The sequence below is a fragment of the Pieris napi genome, chromosome 22, assembly GCF_905475465.1.
Source record: "Pieris napi chromosome 22, ilPieNapi1.2, whole genome shotgun sequence".
Taxonomy (NCBI): Eukaryota; Metazoa; Arthropoda; class Insecta; order Lepidoptera; family Pieridae; genus Pieris; species Pieris napi.
Genome location: NC_062255.1, coordinates 1,527,885 through 1,543,657, shown reverse-complemented (window position 1 = coordinate 1,543,657; position 15,773 = coordinate 1,527,885). Strand labels below are relative to the sequence as shown.

Sequence of the window (15,773 nt, the reverse complement as noted above, 5' to 3'; positions counted from 1 at the left end):
TATAAAAAAATCGATTATTTTTTATTCATCGATTTTTCATGCTAAAAAAGAATTGATTAATTAAAAAGCCGATTTTAATGCAGAATGTCACTGCAGAGACACCTACATAATCAGTATTGTCAAATTCGGGCGACGGATTTCTAAATCGTTACCATTCTAACCTTAAAAGTTAAACCATGAATATCTCCATTACCATGGTGTTCTGCAGGGTGGGGATGGCACAGGGCGGTAGTACCCCCTCCCCCCCAAAAAATCGATGGTCCATATTGGAAAGTTTAACCTTTGGTCGAAAAAATCGATAGTCGTTACAGCCGATGACGTTGTTATTAAGTACCTAAAACAATAGAATTCAGCCGGGACCTTTTATTTTGGTCAATATAACCGGTATGTTGTTCTAAACGATGTCGTCATAAACGGTTTTGGCTGTATAATTATTATAAAATATATTTTATAAATCATAGGAGATGAACAAAAAATAGAGTAAAATAAAAACAGAATATACTTACCAATAATAAATATATATGGTGTATCATATTTTTAAATTTCGAATATATTTATTGTGCCTTATGTAAATTAATGCTTTTTTAATTGTCATGAAGATAGTGGAGTATTTACATTAAATAATTAACTTTAAATTTCAAAAATTAGGAAAAAATCGACAAATGTAAAAAAATCGATTATTTTTTATTCATCGATTTTTAATTCTAAAAAACAATCGATTAATTAAAAAACTGATTTTTCAACGAATATGTCATAATTCCAAGCAAGGTCCCCCGAGACTTCTGCATAATCAGTATCATCAAATTCGGGCGACGTAATTCTAAATCCAACCCTTGAAGAGTCCCCAAAATCCAAATACCAACACAAATGCAGTGACTGAGTGTATTCGTTATAATATAATATTGTCTGAACGAAGCAAAGTTCCAATTTAGAGAAGTGAATCAAAGATTATCTCAGTTGTGAAGTCACAATCACAAATATCCCAAAATGATATTAATACTATCCTATTGGAATCTGAAAGAGGTTCAAAAGAGCTATAGAAATAATTAATACATCTACACTTGTGAAAAATAGAAAGATTCTTGTCAGGATTGCATTTCAAAACAGATATGTAATGATGTAAAATATAACTTTATTACCAAAGTATCAATGATAAATAATTGTTAGCTTTTTCAGCCATAACAATGGATGGTCATGAGTAAGAAGATATAAATTTACTTAGCTTAACATAAAGGTTATCAAGATATTTTTTTGTTACAGATCAATAGCAGAAATTAGTGCAAATAGCATCAAAATCTGGAGGAAATTTTCCTTGTTATCTATAAACACTGTAAAAAAGGTATTAACTAAGTAGTTAACATGTATAAGTATACATGTTAAAATACTCACTACTGTCAGGTTTATGATGATGAAGGATTCATCAATCTCAGAGCTGATCTGACTATAAGAAACTTTGTAAAACTGAGACATATATCTTACTTAAAAATTAAAAATATTTGATTCTCTGCAATAATCTGGGTCTCATGAGCTAGTTATAAACACATTTGTTTTAAAGTTTATTATATTTTGGGATCTTTGGGAACAGAAACAACCATTCTTCATCTTTGGACTTTTATAGACATATTTGTACACTGTAGTACTACAAATCATTTATACACCATACAACTCACTACATTTGGAGAAAAGTGATGAAATTCACCTCCGCTGCTCTATTTATTACTTGGGTTACTAGTGTGTGATGTCACATTTAACATGTGATTTATCATTGATATAAAATGTTAATACAGTAGATCATTCTGAAGTATTAATGTAGGGTTCTTATTATCTAATAAATAATACAGATTGCAGGCATGCATTACAGATTGAATGTAATGTTCCACCACTAGCTAGCTATTCGATTCAATTACTTGAAAGAAAGGTTTATTTTGAAATTATACAGTATATCTAATAATATTCTCTTAATTTTTTTTTTTGCACTCACCTCCTCGCATAGGTTTAAAACCTTTCTATATGTCGCAAGATCTTCGAAATTTTATAGATTTTATTCAAAATTTTAATATTTATTAATCTAAACACATTTTACCTTGCTATGAAGGAACTTTTGATAGTAAGTTTCCAGCAGTGGACATAATTATAAACAAGAAGGTAAGTGATAGCAGGAGTGTTTTATAAAACTTAGCTAATAATACATTAAATGCTAATACTAATTATATAATTTATATATAAAAGAATTTATAGATAAAAGAACTCTGGGTTGTGTTAAAATAGTTGTTAATTTTTTTGGGTACCATCGCATATTGGTGTAGGTAATGAAAAAGCAGATTCTCTTCTTGCTAAACAAATGAAAACAAGGGTGCTTGGTATATTAGTTTGGATGTTCAAATTAACTCTGTACCTTGGTTCTGAAGAAAAGGGGACTTCATAAATAAAAAATGTTAGTTCGCCATGCTGTGATCATTGTCAAACATCAAGTGTTCAATCTCTACATTATCTCTTCTTCGAGTGTTCGTCCTTCAACATTCAGCGCCTTGTGTTGTCGGGTGAACTTTTAAACATTATGAGAAGCCTGAAAAGGTCCCGCTGAACATACAGGAGCTAAGTACTTATGAATGCCTCAACTTATTTATATTTGTACAGATACATTTTGGAGACTGTGAAGGATATAATTATTTAATTTAATATTACATTAATATTTAATACTCGTAATAAAACTCAGAAAGGTCTTTATACAGTAGAACCTCGTTAAGTCGAACCTCGATAAGTCAAAAACCTCCAAATCTCGAAAAAATGTTTTGTTCCCTTCCCTTGAAACACCAAAACCTCCATTACTTGAAATCTTGACCCTCTGTAAATCGAAATAATCACCGAGTCCCTCCAAGCCATTTTGGTACATATTTTCACTCTATAACTCGAAAAATTAAATTTGACCTCTATTTCTTGAACATAGGAACGTTTTATTTTACAACCTTTACAACTTGATCATTTGGAATTTATTATCTCTATTGTTCGAACAAAAATAAGTTACCGACTTTAAGAACTTGCCGACAATGTGAGTACCCTATTGTTTCTTAGAAAACATTTTAGGAGTATACAATAATAAATTTATGACTCATGGAAACACGTGTTTGCTTGCTTTGTGTCAGGTGTTCAATTTTGATTCCCTTTTCAAAATTTATAAGAATAAACCTCAAACTCTTTATGTCGAATCAAAATCCGCCTAAGTCGAAATCCTCCATAAGTTGAAAACTCTATAACTCGAATTTTTTGGCGTCTCCCTTGATGTTCGACTTATAGAGGTTCTACTGTACTATGATATTTGCACGGATTCGACCACTGACAAAACAACTGATAATTCTTTTGACACCACTGATTGATAATTTGAAAAGAGATTGAATTTTACGAAAGACATAAATGAACCTAATATATAAATAAAGGACAAGTTTTAAATTCTACGAAAGACTAGGCGGTATGGTCGAAAGACTATAGCCTGCGCCATGGGCGAAAAAAAAAAAACAATTTGGATATTGGTAATTAGGATTTGGCCTTGGAGTTTGGCTTGGGTAACCTATTTTTATTTTTGTCAGTTGAGGTTTTGGGTTTAAGTTGAGAGCACGCTCTGAGTTATTTGCACGTAATTTTTTTGGAGCTGTTTAGAACCAAACTTGTAAGTCTATCACTTGACACCTTATTTTAAATCAATATGATATATATTCAATCTTTGGTACTGTATTAGCCCTCTACTCAGTCTACGACTGCTAATACCGGCTCAAATAATCCGGCATCTCTTGAATTGATAATAAAGATGAATTTATGTTAATTTTTATTGTCGCCTTCCGTCCATCCAAGGCCGCCAAGTCTCTAACACAACAGTATTTATTCGTGTATTCTTTTTCATTTATTTCTTAAATAACTAAAAATTTAATACAAAAAGTGTCACTAGAGCTATTATAAAAATTAAAATATAAGATAAACAGAGAATAGAGTAAAATAAAAATAGACGTAAACCGTAAATTGTTTGTTATATAAATTTATTGTATTTTTAAATGTCATTATTATTTTTATTTCGTTTTCATAACACAAGTACACATAAACCGGTTAAACTTTACAATATGGACCATCGATTTGAATGCCCATATTTTTTTTGTAGATAGTACTCAAAAATTCACGTTTCAATTAGTGTAGGTTCCGAAAAATTTGAAAATATCGATACTATAAAGTGTTTACTTACTTTATTTACAAAATTTTATATTCCAACTTTTTTGTAAATAAATTAAAAATATGTTTATTATGGAATATAAGATACCGGTATCACTTCCACGTCATTAAATTTGAATCGGTAGACATCCCTACTCATCGGCAAAGTAGACAGAGGGTGTAGGCCGAGAGAAAAAACCGGCGTAAAAAACTCTCCGTACTCTTTTAAAACCACTTTTGTACCATTGTACATTTTTGCAACAAATTATTATTATTTAAAATTGCTTCAAAGATTAATACCAATAAATATTTCAGATCATCATGCCTAATGTCAAGCTCTACTACTTCCCCCTTAAGGCTCTCGGTGAGAGTGTTCGTCTACTCCTCGCTTATGGTGGCCAGGACTTTGAAGATAACAGAGTTTCCGACAAGGATTGGCCTGCGTTTAAGCCATGTATGTATAAACATATATCAAAAAGATTACAGAATTATAACAACCTAAAGCATAGACTATAGAGATAGAAATACTGTGCATAGGTTTATTGATGTGTTTGCCGGGTGCGGGGCAGCTCCAGGAACATCTTTGGATGATAGTCGAGAGAATGGAGTGCCCCTATTTACGACACTGCTCCGACATCCACGCAGGGCTTTGTTCCAAATAGTTTTTTTTTGTTTAACTACTTTTTTCTTATTTTTACTAATTCTACTAACATAGATCTTAAGAAACTATTGTTACTAACTCACTAATCAATCAATGGTCTGGATTTGTCTTATTAATAAAATTATTATTATTATTATAAGAGAAAGCAAGCATATAAAGTAATTGTTACGAGAACCATCTGACTGATGACATTGTCTATGTGTCCACGTGCCCATATGTCATACTGTCACATGGTGTACATTTTCTGGAATAAAAGGAAAATTTCCATAACTTCAAAAATACATGACTTAATTTTTTTTTAATTTTTCTGATAACGGGTGTGGTGTGGTATTACCTATGAGAAAATTTCGACTTGACGTCGACTTTTGGGACACCCTGTATACGTACGTGTATAGTACCTACACGATTTACTCCGTCAGATGAAAATTTTTAAAAATGGCGAATTTGCGTCACAACGGAGAGAAATAGTACTTTTACAGTTACAAAAAATTCATTCTGTTGTTTCCGAAATTACTTCTTGTACTTTATACTTAGGGTGAGATCTATAGTGCGCACTTGGACTTTGCTCAGACTTACCTTACGAAAAACTTTGCTTAGTGTACACTAAGGTTAAACTATGCTTTCGTATTTATAGACATTTTAAGGGTGAGATTAAGCTAAGCCCAAGCTAAGACAGCAAATGTCAAAATACAAATTGATGTTTCATTTCATGCAATACTTTCTTTATTATCCTTTTAAAAAGTAAACAATAACAAATATTTAAGCATCTAAAACGGTACACATATATCTTCAATTAATTGTTATTTATGTATTCATTTATTTTATTATTGCAATAACTAGAAATTTACGAGTAACCTTTAGAAAATGTATTAATTATTTAAAGATGACAATAATTTTGTTACGTAGAACGGATCGCATTGTTTTGACAACAGCAACAGAGCACTTGTAATTTGTATCAAATATCAACAATTGAAAATTTTGCCTAAAGTGTTGTATATGTTCGGAACGAATACAACCAAAATCCTTCCATCCTGTACGGTGAGAATGAATTCAAAAGAAGGAACCGTATTTTGAAATACACGGTATTAAATGTGATCCTGCCGCTGATCATTACAAACTTGCAACCTTATAACAACAGAGGATCGCCAAACCTACCGCAATTGCAAATACTTATTGCATTTAGGCATAAAAATGCAACTGGATGTTTTCAGGTAATATTGTGTTCATAAATATGTATGGTTTTTCGATTTGAATATTATACCTATGTATTCTGAAATGATTTTAAATACATAATATGTTGAAGATATTTGTCTTCTGACTTTCAGAAACATAACATATATGTAACTAATAATAATTCATTCATTTCAGACATTTCAGATGGTGTGTGGTGATCTGAACAGCATAAACCAATCTATAGTCTGTTTAATTATAAATAAAGTCTCTGCAGAGTTGAGTAAATTATTTCCTAGATCTGTAAATTTTCCAAGAAATATGAACACAGCCAAAAGGAAGTTTGAAGAATTAGGAAGATCTAATACTCACCATGACCTAAACAGTATAATCAGAGCTATTGACTGCACCCATATAAAAATTAATAGACCCAAAGGTATTGCTCACTCTGAAGCATACAGAAATAAAAAAGGGTAATTTTCTGTAAATGTGCAAGCAATAATAGGGCCTGATATGGAAATATTTGCTATAGTGACTAAGTGGCCTGGCAGTTCACACGACAGCAGGATATTTAGAAAATGCCTGTCTTAGTATAAGCATCCCCTATGCTTATGATGATGGTGATCTTGCTGACAGCAGAAGTTGAGTAACACAGAAACAATGAAAGATCTCCTACAGGTCTAGCATTCCGGCAATCTGTGATTGCACAATTTAACTAGGTAATTTGTTCGGTAATAAAGAATATCAAAACAAAACTTGTTTCATTTTAAACATTTATTTTCTGATTCTTTTTTTGAGTGTAATACATATTTCTAATACTAATTTATATTTTTGTTGAAGAAATTCTATTTCTAACAGATTTTTTAATTTTATATGTTCCACTCCTATCTCAAATTTTTTAGGGTAGTCAGGTAATAAATGGTAGAAGATTCAGGGAAACGAAAATAACAGATGTGAAGCGAGAGTCATCGGTTAGGTTATAGTTTGAATTTCGTTGTCAATATAATATGCCAGGGCTGCCAGGTGACATACAAAATCACACCAGTTATTTTTAAGATTTCTCAAAAATGGGGTTTGAACAATTACATAAATAATATAAATAAACAACAATAAATACCATAATAATGTGTAATTATTTTAATTCATGCATTTCATAGGTATTTATCAAGATCATTTAAAATTTCTTTGAATTCAAATTCTATTTTTCCCAAAGTCTATGGAACTCTGATACAAAATGGCAACACCGTTCATTAAAAACCGACAAAAATAAAAAGTCCAGTAAAAGATATGATGGTAGAGCAAATTTTAGGCCATTATTTTTGTTAGGCTTATAGTCAAAGTTTTTGGTAAGTCGTCGATTTCGTGGACTTGAGATTAAGCTAAGCCAACACTAGGGAGAGATTCGCAGTTTGCTCTATAAATACCGACTGTGTCTTAGCTCGATAGTTAAGTCAGAGCAAAGTCCAAGTGCGGACTATAGATCTCACCCTTAGTTCTTGAAAGTCGCATTCAAACAAAAAAATAAAAACTTTTATTAAGCACTAGCTGGCCTGGCGAACATCGTACCGCCTAACAGTCGATTCTTTATTTTTTTTAATACTTATTCTGCTATTCGGGACACCGGTCTAGCTAGTAAGATAAAAAAAGAAAGTTGATAGTACAACAAATACATTATGTCAAAAAATCAAAATTATTACGAATATTTTGTATGGGAATATAGAAAAGTGTTGTTTTTAGACTTTTTCACTCAATTTTTTTTTAATTTTTCTCTCCGTAAGAACCATCCTCGTACTTCAAGGAATATTATAAAAAAAGAATCAGACAAATCTGTCAAGGCGTTTTCATGTTATGTCGTGACAACGGAAAACGGGTTTCATTTTTATATATATAGATTAATAGACTGGATAAGTTTCTCCAAATCCCTTAATACACACGCATCAGCTTATTGCAAGCTGCCAGTGTGTTAAGTAAATAATAATAATTAATGCCGTATCGCACTATTAGTACAAATTTCACCCAAACCGAGTAGTGGCCGACTGGAATTGGTTTCCGGAAAATGTAATTAGTGTACCCTCTTTGAACTCTTTTCAAAATAGATTGGATAATAGTTCTGCTGATTTCCTGTTATGCCAACAGGGTCAACTCAATATATCACTTGCCCCTGTGAGCTAAGTCGTGAAAGCAAATCTTTTTTTTTAGGAAACATAAAAGAAAGGAATGCTATTATTACTAAGATACTAATGTAGTGTCAATAGTTAATAGTGGCGCTACAACCCCAAGTCTTGGCCTCGGATTCTGAATCTGTTTCATGATCATTAAAATTGATCATTGATTAAACTAAATTACAATCTTTATAGGTAAAAATTGTAGCGTAAACTGTCTCCCGTATTTCGAAATCAAACACGTTTTTGGTATATAGATGACTTCATCATTATAAGCCATTCTTTTAGATCCATCTTTGGACTAGGCGTCCTCCATTTTTGTTAAACAGCCTTGCGATTCTGTAACTCACTTTTCGAACTCGCACAATAAACTACAAGCTCCCTCCTTATCAGAATGCCAAATCGTAAAATGACTGTTTCACGAATGATTTGAGAGCGACCGCCGCTGCGAAAACCGCTGTGCGAGTTCGAAAAGTGAGTTACAGAATCGCAAAGCTGGACCGGTATCGGGCAGTTGGTGTTTTGGTATGCCGAGGTCTTCATTCCAGCAGCATTCGGGTCCATCTACATTTTAAGGCTACGATCTTAGTAACTACATCGGGCGTTGTACTTAGTGCTAAGTCTCGACTCGGAAACTTAGATATTATCTTGTAATTATTTATTGTTCATTGATTTTCATCAATGGCTTATAAAGCTGTTTCAATCAAGTTGTCAGATAACATAACACAGAATATAGTTGTGTTTGTTTATCTTGTGGAACATATTTTTATCATATTTATTACAAAGATGTCTTGTATATCGATAAAAGGGGATGTCATGTACTGTGGTAATTACCGTCAAAAAAATTATAGTCATCTACATAGTACTTGTGTTATCCGCATGTTAGCTAGGTTTTACAATCTGAATTGATAACATATCTTGCCACCAACACTCGTTTTGATAAAGGTTAAGTAATATCGGAATTATTAAAAAAGATAATGTTTGAGGGTATTAAAAATTGTATGGAGGTATGCCGCTCTCTTCCTTTCGTTAAACGTTAGGTAAAGTGCGCAGCGCATTGCTCTACTCGATGCGCTTTTGGATAAGTGCTATCCGCCTGGACCAGTCCCTATTCGCTTAGCTCCTTCTCTATCTTCCTTTAAATCTCTTCTGTACAAACATTACCTGTCCACATCGTATCTCTAACTTTAATAATACCTACTAACTGACGTGAGACTGATCTTAAATTACATTCTGAAATTAAATTATAATGATTCATGTGCACTTTTTATAATTATTTTTTTTTTTTCATGTATCCTTTATTAGTTTAGTTTGTTTTTTGTTCCTGTTTAGTTTCTTTTTTTGAACAACTATAATATTTAATACATGTATTTTTGCACTTTTTGCCTACCTTATGTAATTTAATACTTTATTTTTTTTTCTTTTCTCACAGTGGTTGCCTGGAAGAGATCGCTCGAAAGCGATAAGGCCGCCAGTTGCTCTCCTTTTTATTTAATTATGTCAATTGTACTATATTAATGTATATGCAACGAAGTGTTAATAAATAATAAATAAAATAAAATAAATAAGTCATAGTTGACATACGATTAATGTTATTTCCTTATTCACATACAATATCAAACGGTAAAATTCGGAGTGGAGACTTAGCGCTTAGCTAAGTTAGGGGGCGTCCATAAATTACGTGAGTTGTTTAAGGGGGGGAGGGGGTCGAGTCAAATCTCATTAAATCTTACGTTGGAGAGAGGGGGGGTCTCGGCAAATATCACGCAATTTTTTTTCTGATTGAAAAAAAAAAATAGGAAAACGGTTGGCCCTAAAGGCCATCTCTGCAACTTCCCGCTAACTCCATATTTAAACGCTCAACATTTCACTTATTTTGTTTTAGTCGTAAATAAAAGCACTTTTTTTTCCTTTTTTCAATAACAATCCAACGCGTTTACGTAGGAAACCCACATTTTGAAAAATCTCACGTGAGATTGGGGGTTGGGGGAGGGGGTTGAATAAAATCTCACCAGGGGGGGAGGGAGGTACAGAAAATTTAAAAAAACACCTCACGTAATTTATGGACGCCCCCTTACCGAACGTACTTCAAATCCAATATGTTTTCGACATCCGTGAGTCATACTTCAAATGTTACCCTAAGTATCAAAAACGTTCTATACAGAAAAATCAATGAAACATCAAGGTTTTTCATTAATTGTCAGCCACAATTAATCTAATCAGGCGATAACAACCAAGTATCATTTTGTAGATAGCGTGTTGCGTCTGCACTGAATAAAATTATTATTTTTGGTGTATCCAAAAGTATATTTTACATATAATGATGTGAATATTTGGTACGACGTATGTTATTACTTGTTAATATGGGTGTACTTTAATCATCGCTTTTAGCTAACAATTTAAAAGCTGCCTTCCCCGGTGACGGTGGTTTTTTACTTAAATCTGAGTTACCCTTTAATTTGTCCTTAGCTATTTGATATTATCCGGATCCGATGAAATGTGTCGGGGCCTACTAAGGGCTATAAGTCCCGCACGTTGATATTGCGACTGGCGGCCATCTTAGTGACGTAGTCGAACTGTTAGTCTCAGTACCGTGCGTAAGGTAGCCAGCGCTTACGCGTATTGAGTATATCTACCACGTGTTTTTTATTGCTTTTTATTTTCGTTATCCTGTTTTATTTTTGTTGTTTGGTTTGTTATCATACTAATCCTAATAAAATGAGCAAGAAAGTAATTAACAGCCGCGCTCGTGAAACATACAGGCAAATAAATGAATATTATTATTATTAACTTTTTGTTGTCTGTACTTTTCTGCGGTGGATGACGTCACATAGCTGTTATTGTGACAAGGTTCCATCGCAATGTCAACGTGCGGGGCTTATAGGCCGTTTGAAGTTGCGGCTGCTTTTATAACGTCAGTCTCCCGCCAAACGGTTATATCCCGATCGCTCGCAACCATCTTGAACATGGCAGCGGATAATATTGCTATTGCAAAATAGTTAACAATATGGCAACTTCCCAGAATCAATATTTATAAATCAATTTAACTCGATATAGGGTTTGTCGAATCATTCTAAGTAGTTAAATCATTAATTCGAATTAAATATCCTGCTTTATTATTCTGAAATGAAGAATGCAGTGTAAAAGAAAATATTTTTTACAGCGACCCCTTTCGGTCAGATGCCGGTACTAGAGATCGATGGCAAGTCTTATGCACAGAGCTTTGCCCTCTCCCGGTACCTGGGCCGCAAGTACGGCCTCTCCGGAGCCAATGCTGAAGAGGATCTGGAGATCGACCAGAATGTCGACTTCGTCAATGATATCCGTGCGAGTAAGTAATTTTAATTGTAATATTCGACATCGATTACGCCTCTAAGGCTTAACCCAACAAAGTCGCAACTGGAATAGGCGTTCTTAAATTTTCCTACACTTACGCCTAATCGACGACTCATTGGTCTAGTGGTTAGTACCCCTGACTGCGAATCCATGGATCCCGGGTTCGATCCCCGGCTAAGATAAACATCGATGTGATGAGCATTTGGTGTTGTGCTTAGGTCTTGGGTGTTTAAATATGTATTTATATGTCTATCTATCTATAATATGTATGTATATCCGTTGCCTAGTAGGTACCCATAACACAAGCTTCACCAGCTTAGCATGGGACTAGGTCAATTGGTGTGAATTGTCTTTAAAAACAAATCTAATATGGCACGCCGGTTCAATCACGATGTATTCCTTCACCAATGGATTGAATGTGATAAATACTCTGCTATAATACTTCAAGATCTAAATAACAGCTATTTAATACTACAGAGAGTTTACTATTATTGATAAACACTACATAATATTTATTTATTTATTACAGAAATACATACATTATCCTTACAGACTATGCCAATACGATAATGTCGAGAAACATTTAATAAAATATAATAAAGTAGGTACATATATAATATTAAACACATAATATACACAATATCGCTACTGTGAATTCACTCTGCGAACATATAAATATGTCGATAGTGTCGGAGAGAGCATTCAGTAGGCACAACGTCTTTAATAACAGGGATCTGTGCAACAGACTGGTTCTTGCCCTTGGTATCGCAAATAAGGCCTAGGCCTTCGCCGTCGCACGTATCCCATAGGTACTGAGAAACCCAGTTCTTGGAGTACACTTGGGTTGCACACTACACCCCTCAAGACTTTCAGTAGGTAGTAGGCCAACTGTAAGTCCCGTCTGGTTTCCAATTTATTGTACCCCACCATCCCTAAGACAAATAATGTCGGGTACATTAAAGAATAGTAGGGATAGACGCCATACAGTCTGCTATAGAGGTATCGAGTAAGTTTGTTCTGTATGCGCTCCAAGGCAGTATTTAGCTTTTTGCGGAGCCCAAACATATATATAAATACACGAGAAAATTTCTTGACTTGATCTACTCGAGAACGCAACTTTAAATAATTGTAAACCTTTTATTAATCGAAATTAATAATAAAGCCCTTGGTGTCCGTAGCGCGGAGTCTAATTTTAGCCGTAGGGTAACAATAAAGATGTAATAAATTACAGAGGCCGCTGCCGTCGAATACGAAACCGACGCGGAATTGAAGGCCAAAAAGCACGTGGAATTCACTAAGAACGTCTACCCGGAGTTGCTTGAGAAACTGGACGAGATCATCAAGAAGAACAACGGACACATTGCTGCTGGCAAGGTATTTATTTATTCATACTATTGTTACAGATTGCGTCGACAGTGGAACATTTGAAAAGGAGTAAAATAATAGAAATGATATAGTATTAATTAATCATTATTAACGCTTAACTGTGAACATTTGTATAATGTAGTTTTAGCTAGAGTTTGGGTCTTAGTTGCTATGTTAATTCGAATATCATAAAAAAGCTTATGGTAGGGGAGCCCACGATTCTAAATGGGGATTTACTCGAGCGTCGTAGAGACCTATTGGGATGCAAAGCTTAGATAAAAAGAAGAAGAAAATGTTATATGATAAATTCCTTTTCATCGGTGGGGGAAGCGGCTATAGATAGTTAAATATGTAAAAAAAACTGTTGCATGGACATCCTCGAGCGCGTCAGATATTGATAGCATCTATGCCCTACGTATTTTTAATAATGTACGTATGTTAATCTGATCGTTTGCATGATGCGGGTGGTTGTATTTAAGGGTTGAAAATGAAAAAAAAATAAAAATTATCGAGCGCGTCAGATTTTCTAAGGGAGTGTTAAGTGCACCAAAAAAAAGCTCTCATTCACTAATCTGACGATTTCGATGGGACGCAAACGCACGGCCATTTTCATAATTTGCAAAAAAAAAATCGCAATTTTGAAATACTCTAGCGCGTCAGATTAAGATATATGTGGTTCATCTCTATATTCTAAACGTACTGTCTCATAATCTGACGATTATCTAGAGGGATTCACCTGATCTGACAAAAAAAATTTAGAAAAACGATTCACCGAAAGGACCATTCCTGCAACTTCCCGCTACTTCCATTCCTGGGCGCTTAAAATTAATATTTTGAGCTCGCTGAGTTCAAAGAAATAACATGTCTATGCATTTGAGCTGTCCCAGCTCGAAAGTCTGATAGAATTTTCATAGAACACTATTTTTGGAATTTTCAAACCGCAATAACTTTTGAATGGATCAAGCAATTTTCACGCGGTTGGCGGCATTCGACGCAGTTTTATCATCCTCATAAGTAATATTGCAATTTTAATTGATAGAACCACAAATTTCGGAGTAATCCCGAAAAAACACTTTTTCGGGTTTCTTTCGTTCACGATATCTCTCGAACTAATCAACCGCTTTTGACGAGCTTGGTGGCGATCGACGTGGTTTTTCAAGCTCAAAGGCGGATTAGTTTTTGAAGTTGATCAATAAAGAAACCACTTTAAAAAAAAATATTTCTTATTTTTTTAAGATTTTTCAAAATTTCTCAAAATCTATCGGTCCGAATCGGTTCAAATTCACAGGAAATGTAATTTTGAGGGAAATATTTAGAACGCCGTTTAGTAGATTCCGATCGGTTAAAGGAAATGTAGGCATCACGCAGCTGCACACATTTAACTTTATCGACGATTGTTTGTTATTTCGGCTTGCGGAAATCGTCAGATTATATATTTTTCATTATTCTTGAATTATTTCCTTCAAAATAAAAAAAAAATTAGCTACGCTCGAGAATGTCGAGATGACGGTTTTTTTTACAACTTTGTTGCCCTCCCCTTTTTTTCCGTCACTCTCAAATTGTCAGATTAGTGGAATATACACTTTTTAGGATGTAATTAACTCACCCTACCTTAATCTGACGCGCTCGGGAATTTCTGATGGTCAATTTTTTTTTACTAATCTGATCCTGTCTCCTTCACGGGCGGCCTTATATATGGGCCTCATATTTTGTGGAGGTACTTAACCGGGTACAAGGTATCCCCCTATATATTAATCTGCCGCGCTTTAGTAAATCCCGAAATCCCCTCTTGGGCTCCCCTACCATTATAAATATATAACTAATATTTAATTAATTAATTATTTAATTAAAAAAAAATATATAATTCCAAAAACAGTTGCTATCGGAGCGATTAAAAAAAGTAAATGATAAAGATGAGTAATGACCGTCAATGATAACTAAAGCTGTACTATCATATATAATTATGTAGTACAGACAAAATGATTAGCGTGTAGATTATATGACATTCTTTCCACAAGGATTTCGATATGATTTTTTTTTAATTAGTTTAAAAGTTTTTACGTTAACAAATATAAAAATAATATCGCATCGTTATATATACAGGGTAATAAATACCGCGCTAAGTTATGTTAGAAATAAACTTCATACATGAAATCGAATTAAAGAACATTTCTTAATTTTTTCCTTATATTTCTGTTAACATTCGCCATTTAGCCTAAACTGTGATTAATTTCTGTTATTTTTCAGCTCACCTGGGCAGACTTCGTGTTCGCTGGAATGTTCGACTACTTAAAGGTAATGTTCCAAACTCCAGACCTAGAAAAGAAATACCCAAGCTTCCAACAAGTGGTTGACGCGGTGTACTCTCAGCCCAAACTCCAGTCCTACATCAAGAATGCACCAAAAACTGAATTTTAAAATAGACAATATTTATTTGTTAATAAAGTTTTAATTTGTAAATGTATCCGATTTCGCTGGTTTATAAATAAAAAAGAGATTTAAATTAGAACGGGCAAAAATAAACCGAGTTATTACTGGCTAATAATTCAATATTTAAAACAAATAGTTCGCTATCTGGCGTACACCGAAGTTTTTTGTCGGATATTTCCCGCAAAACCAATTTATAAAATAAGTGCATTTAATAATTTGTATTATTACGTCATTGCACAATGTGCTTTAATAATTTAAGTGTATATGTAATGTATAAATAAAAAATAACAGTATTAATTTTTCTTTTATTTCACATCAGCTGGGAATTTGAAATAAATTCATACTTAAATTTACCCTCTTATACACAACAAACAACTTTTTTAACTGTAACGTATTCTTTTTTTTCTTTATTTATTTTTTTTTAAAGACAATTCACACCAATTGACCGAGTCCCA

General features: G+C 33.5%; 1 protein-coding gene across 1 annotated transcript; it reads left to right on the top strand.

The window, feature by feature from the left end:
• The first annotated feature begins 3,539 nt into the window (after positions 1-3,539).
• Positions 3,540-15,367, top strand: LOC125060588 (glutathione S-transferase 2-like). Its single transcript, XM_047665527.1, has 5 exons — positions 3,540-3,664; positions 4,510-4,648; positions 11,351-11,518; positions 12,755-12,897; positions 15,136-15,367. Exons 2-5 carry the CDS (start codon positions 4,516-4,518, stop codon positions 15,304-15,306), a joined length of 615 nt encoding a protein of 204 aa, XP_047521483.1. The 5' UTR covers positions 3,540-3,664; positions 4,510-4,515; the 3' UTR covers positions 15,307-15,367.
• Positions 15,368-15,773: the final 406 nt, after the last annotated feature.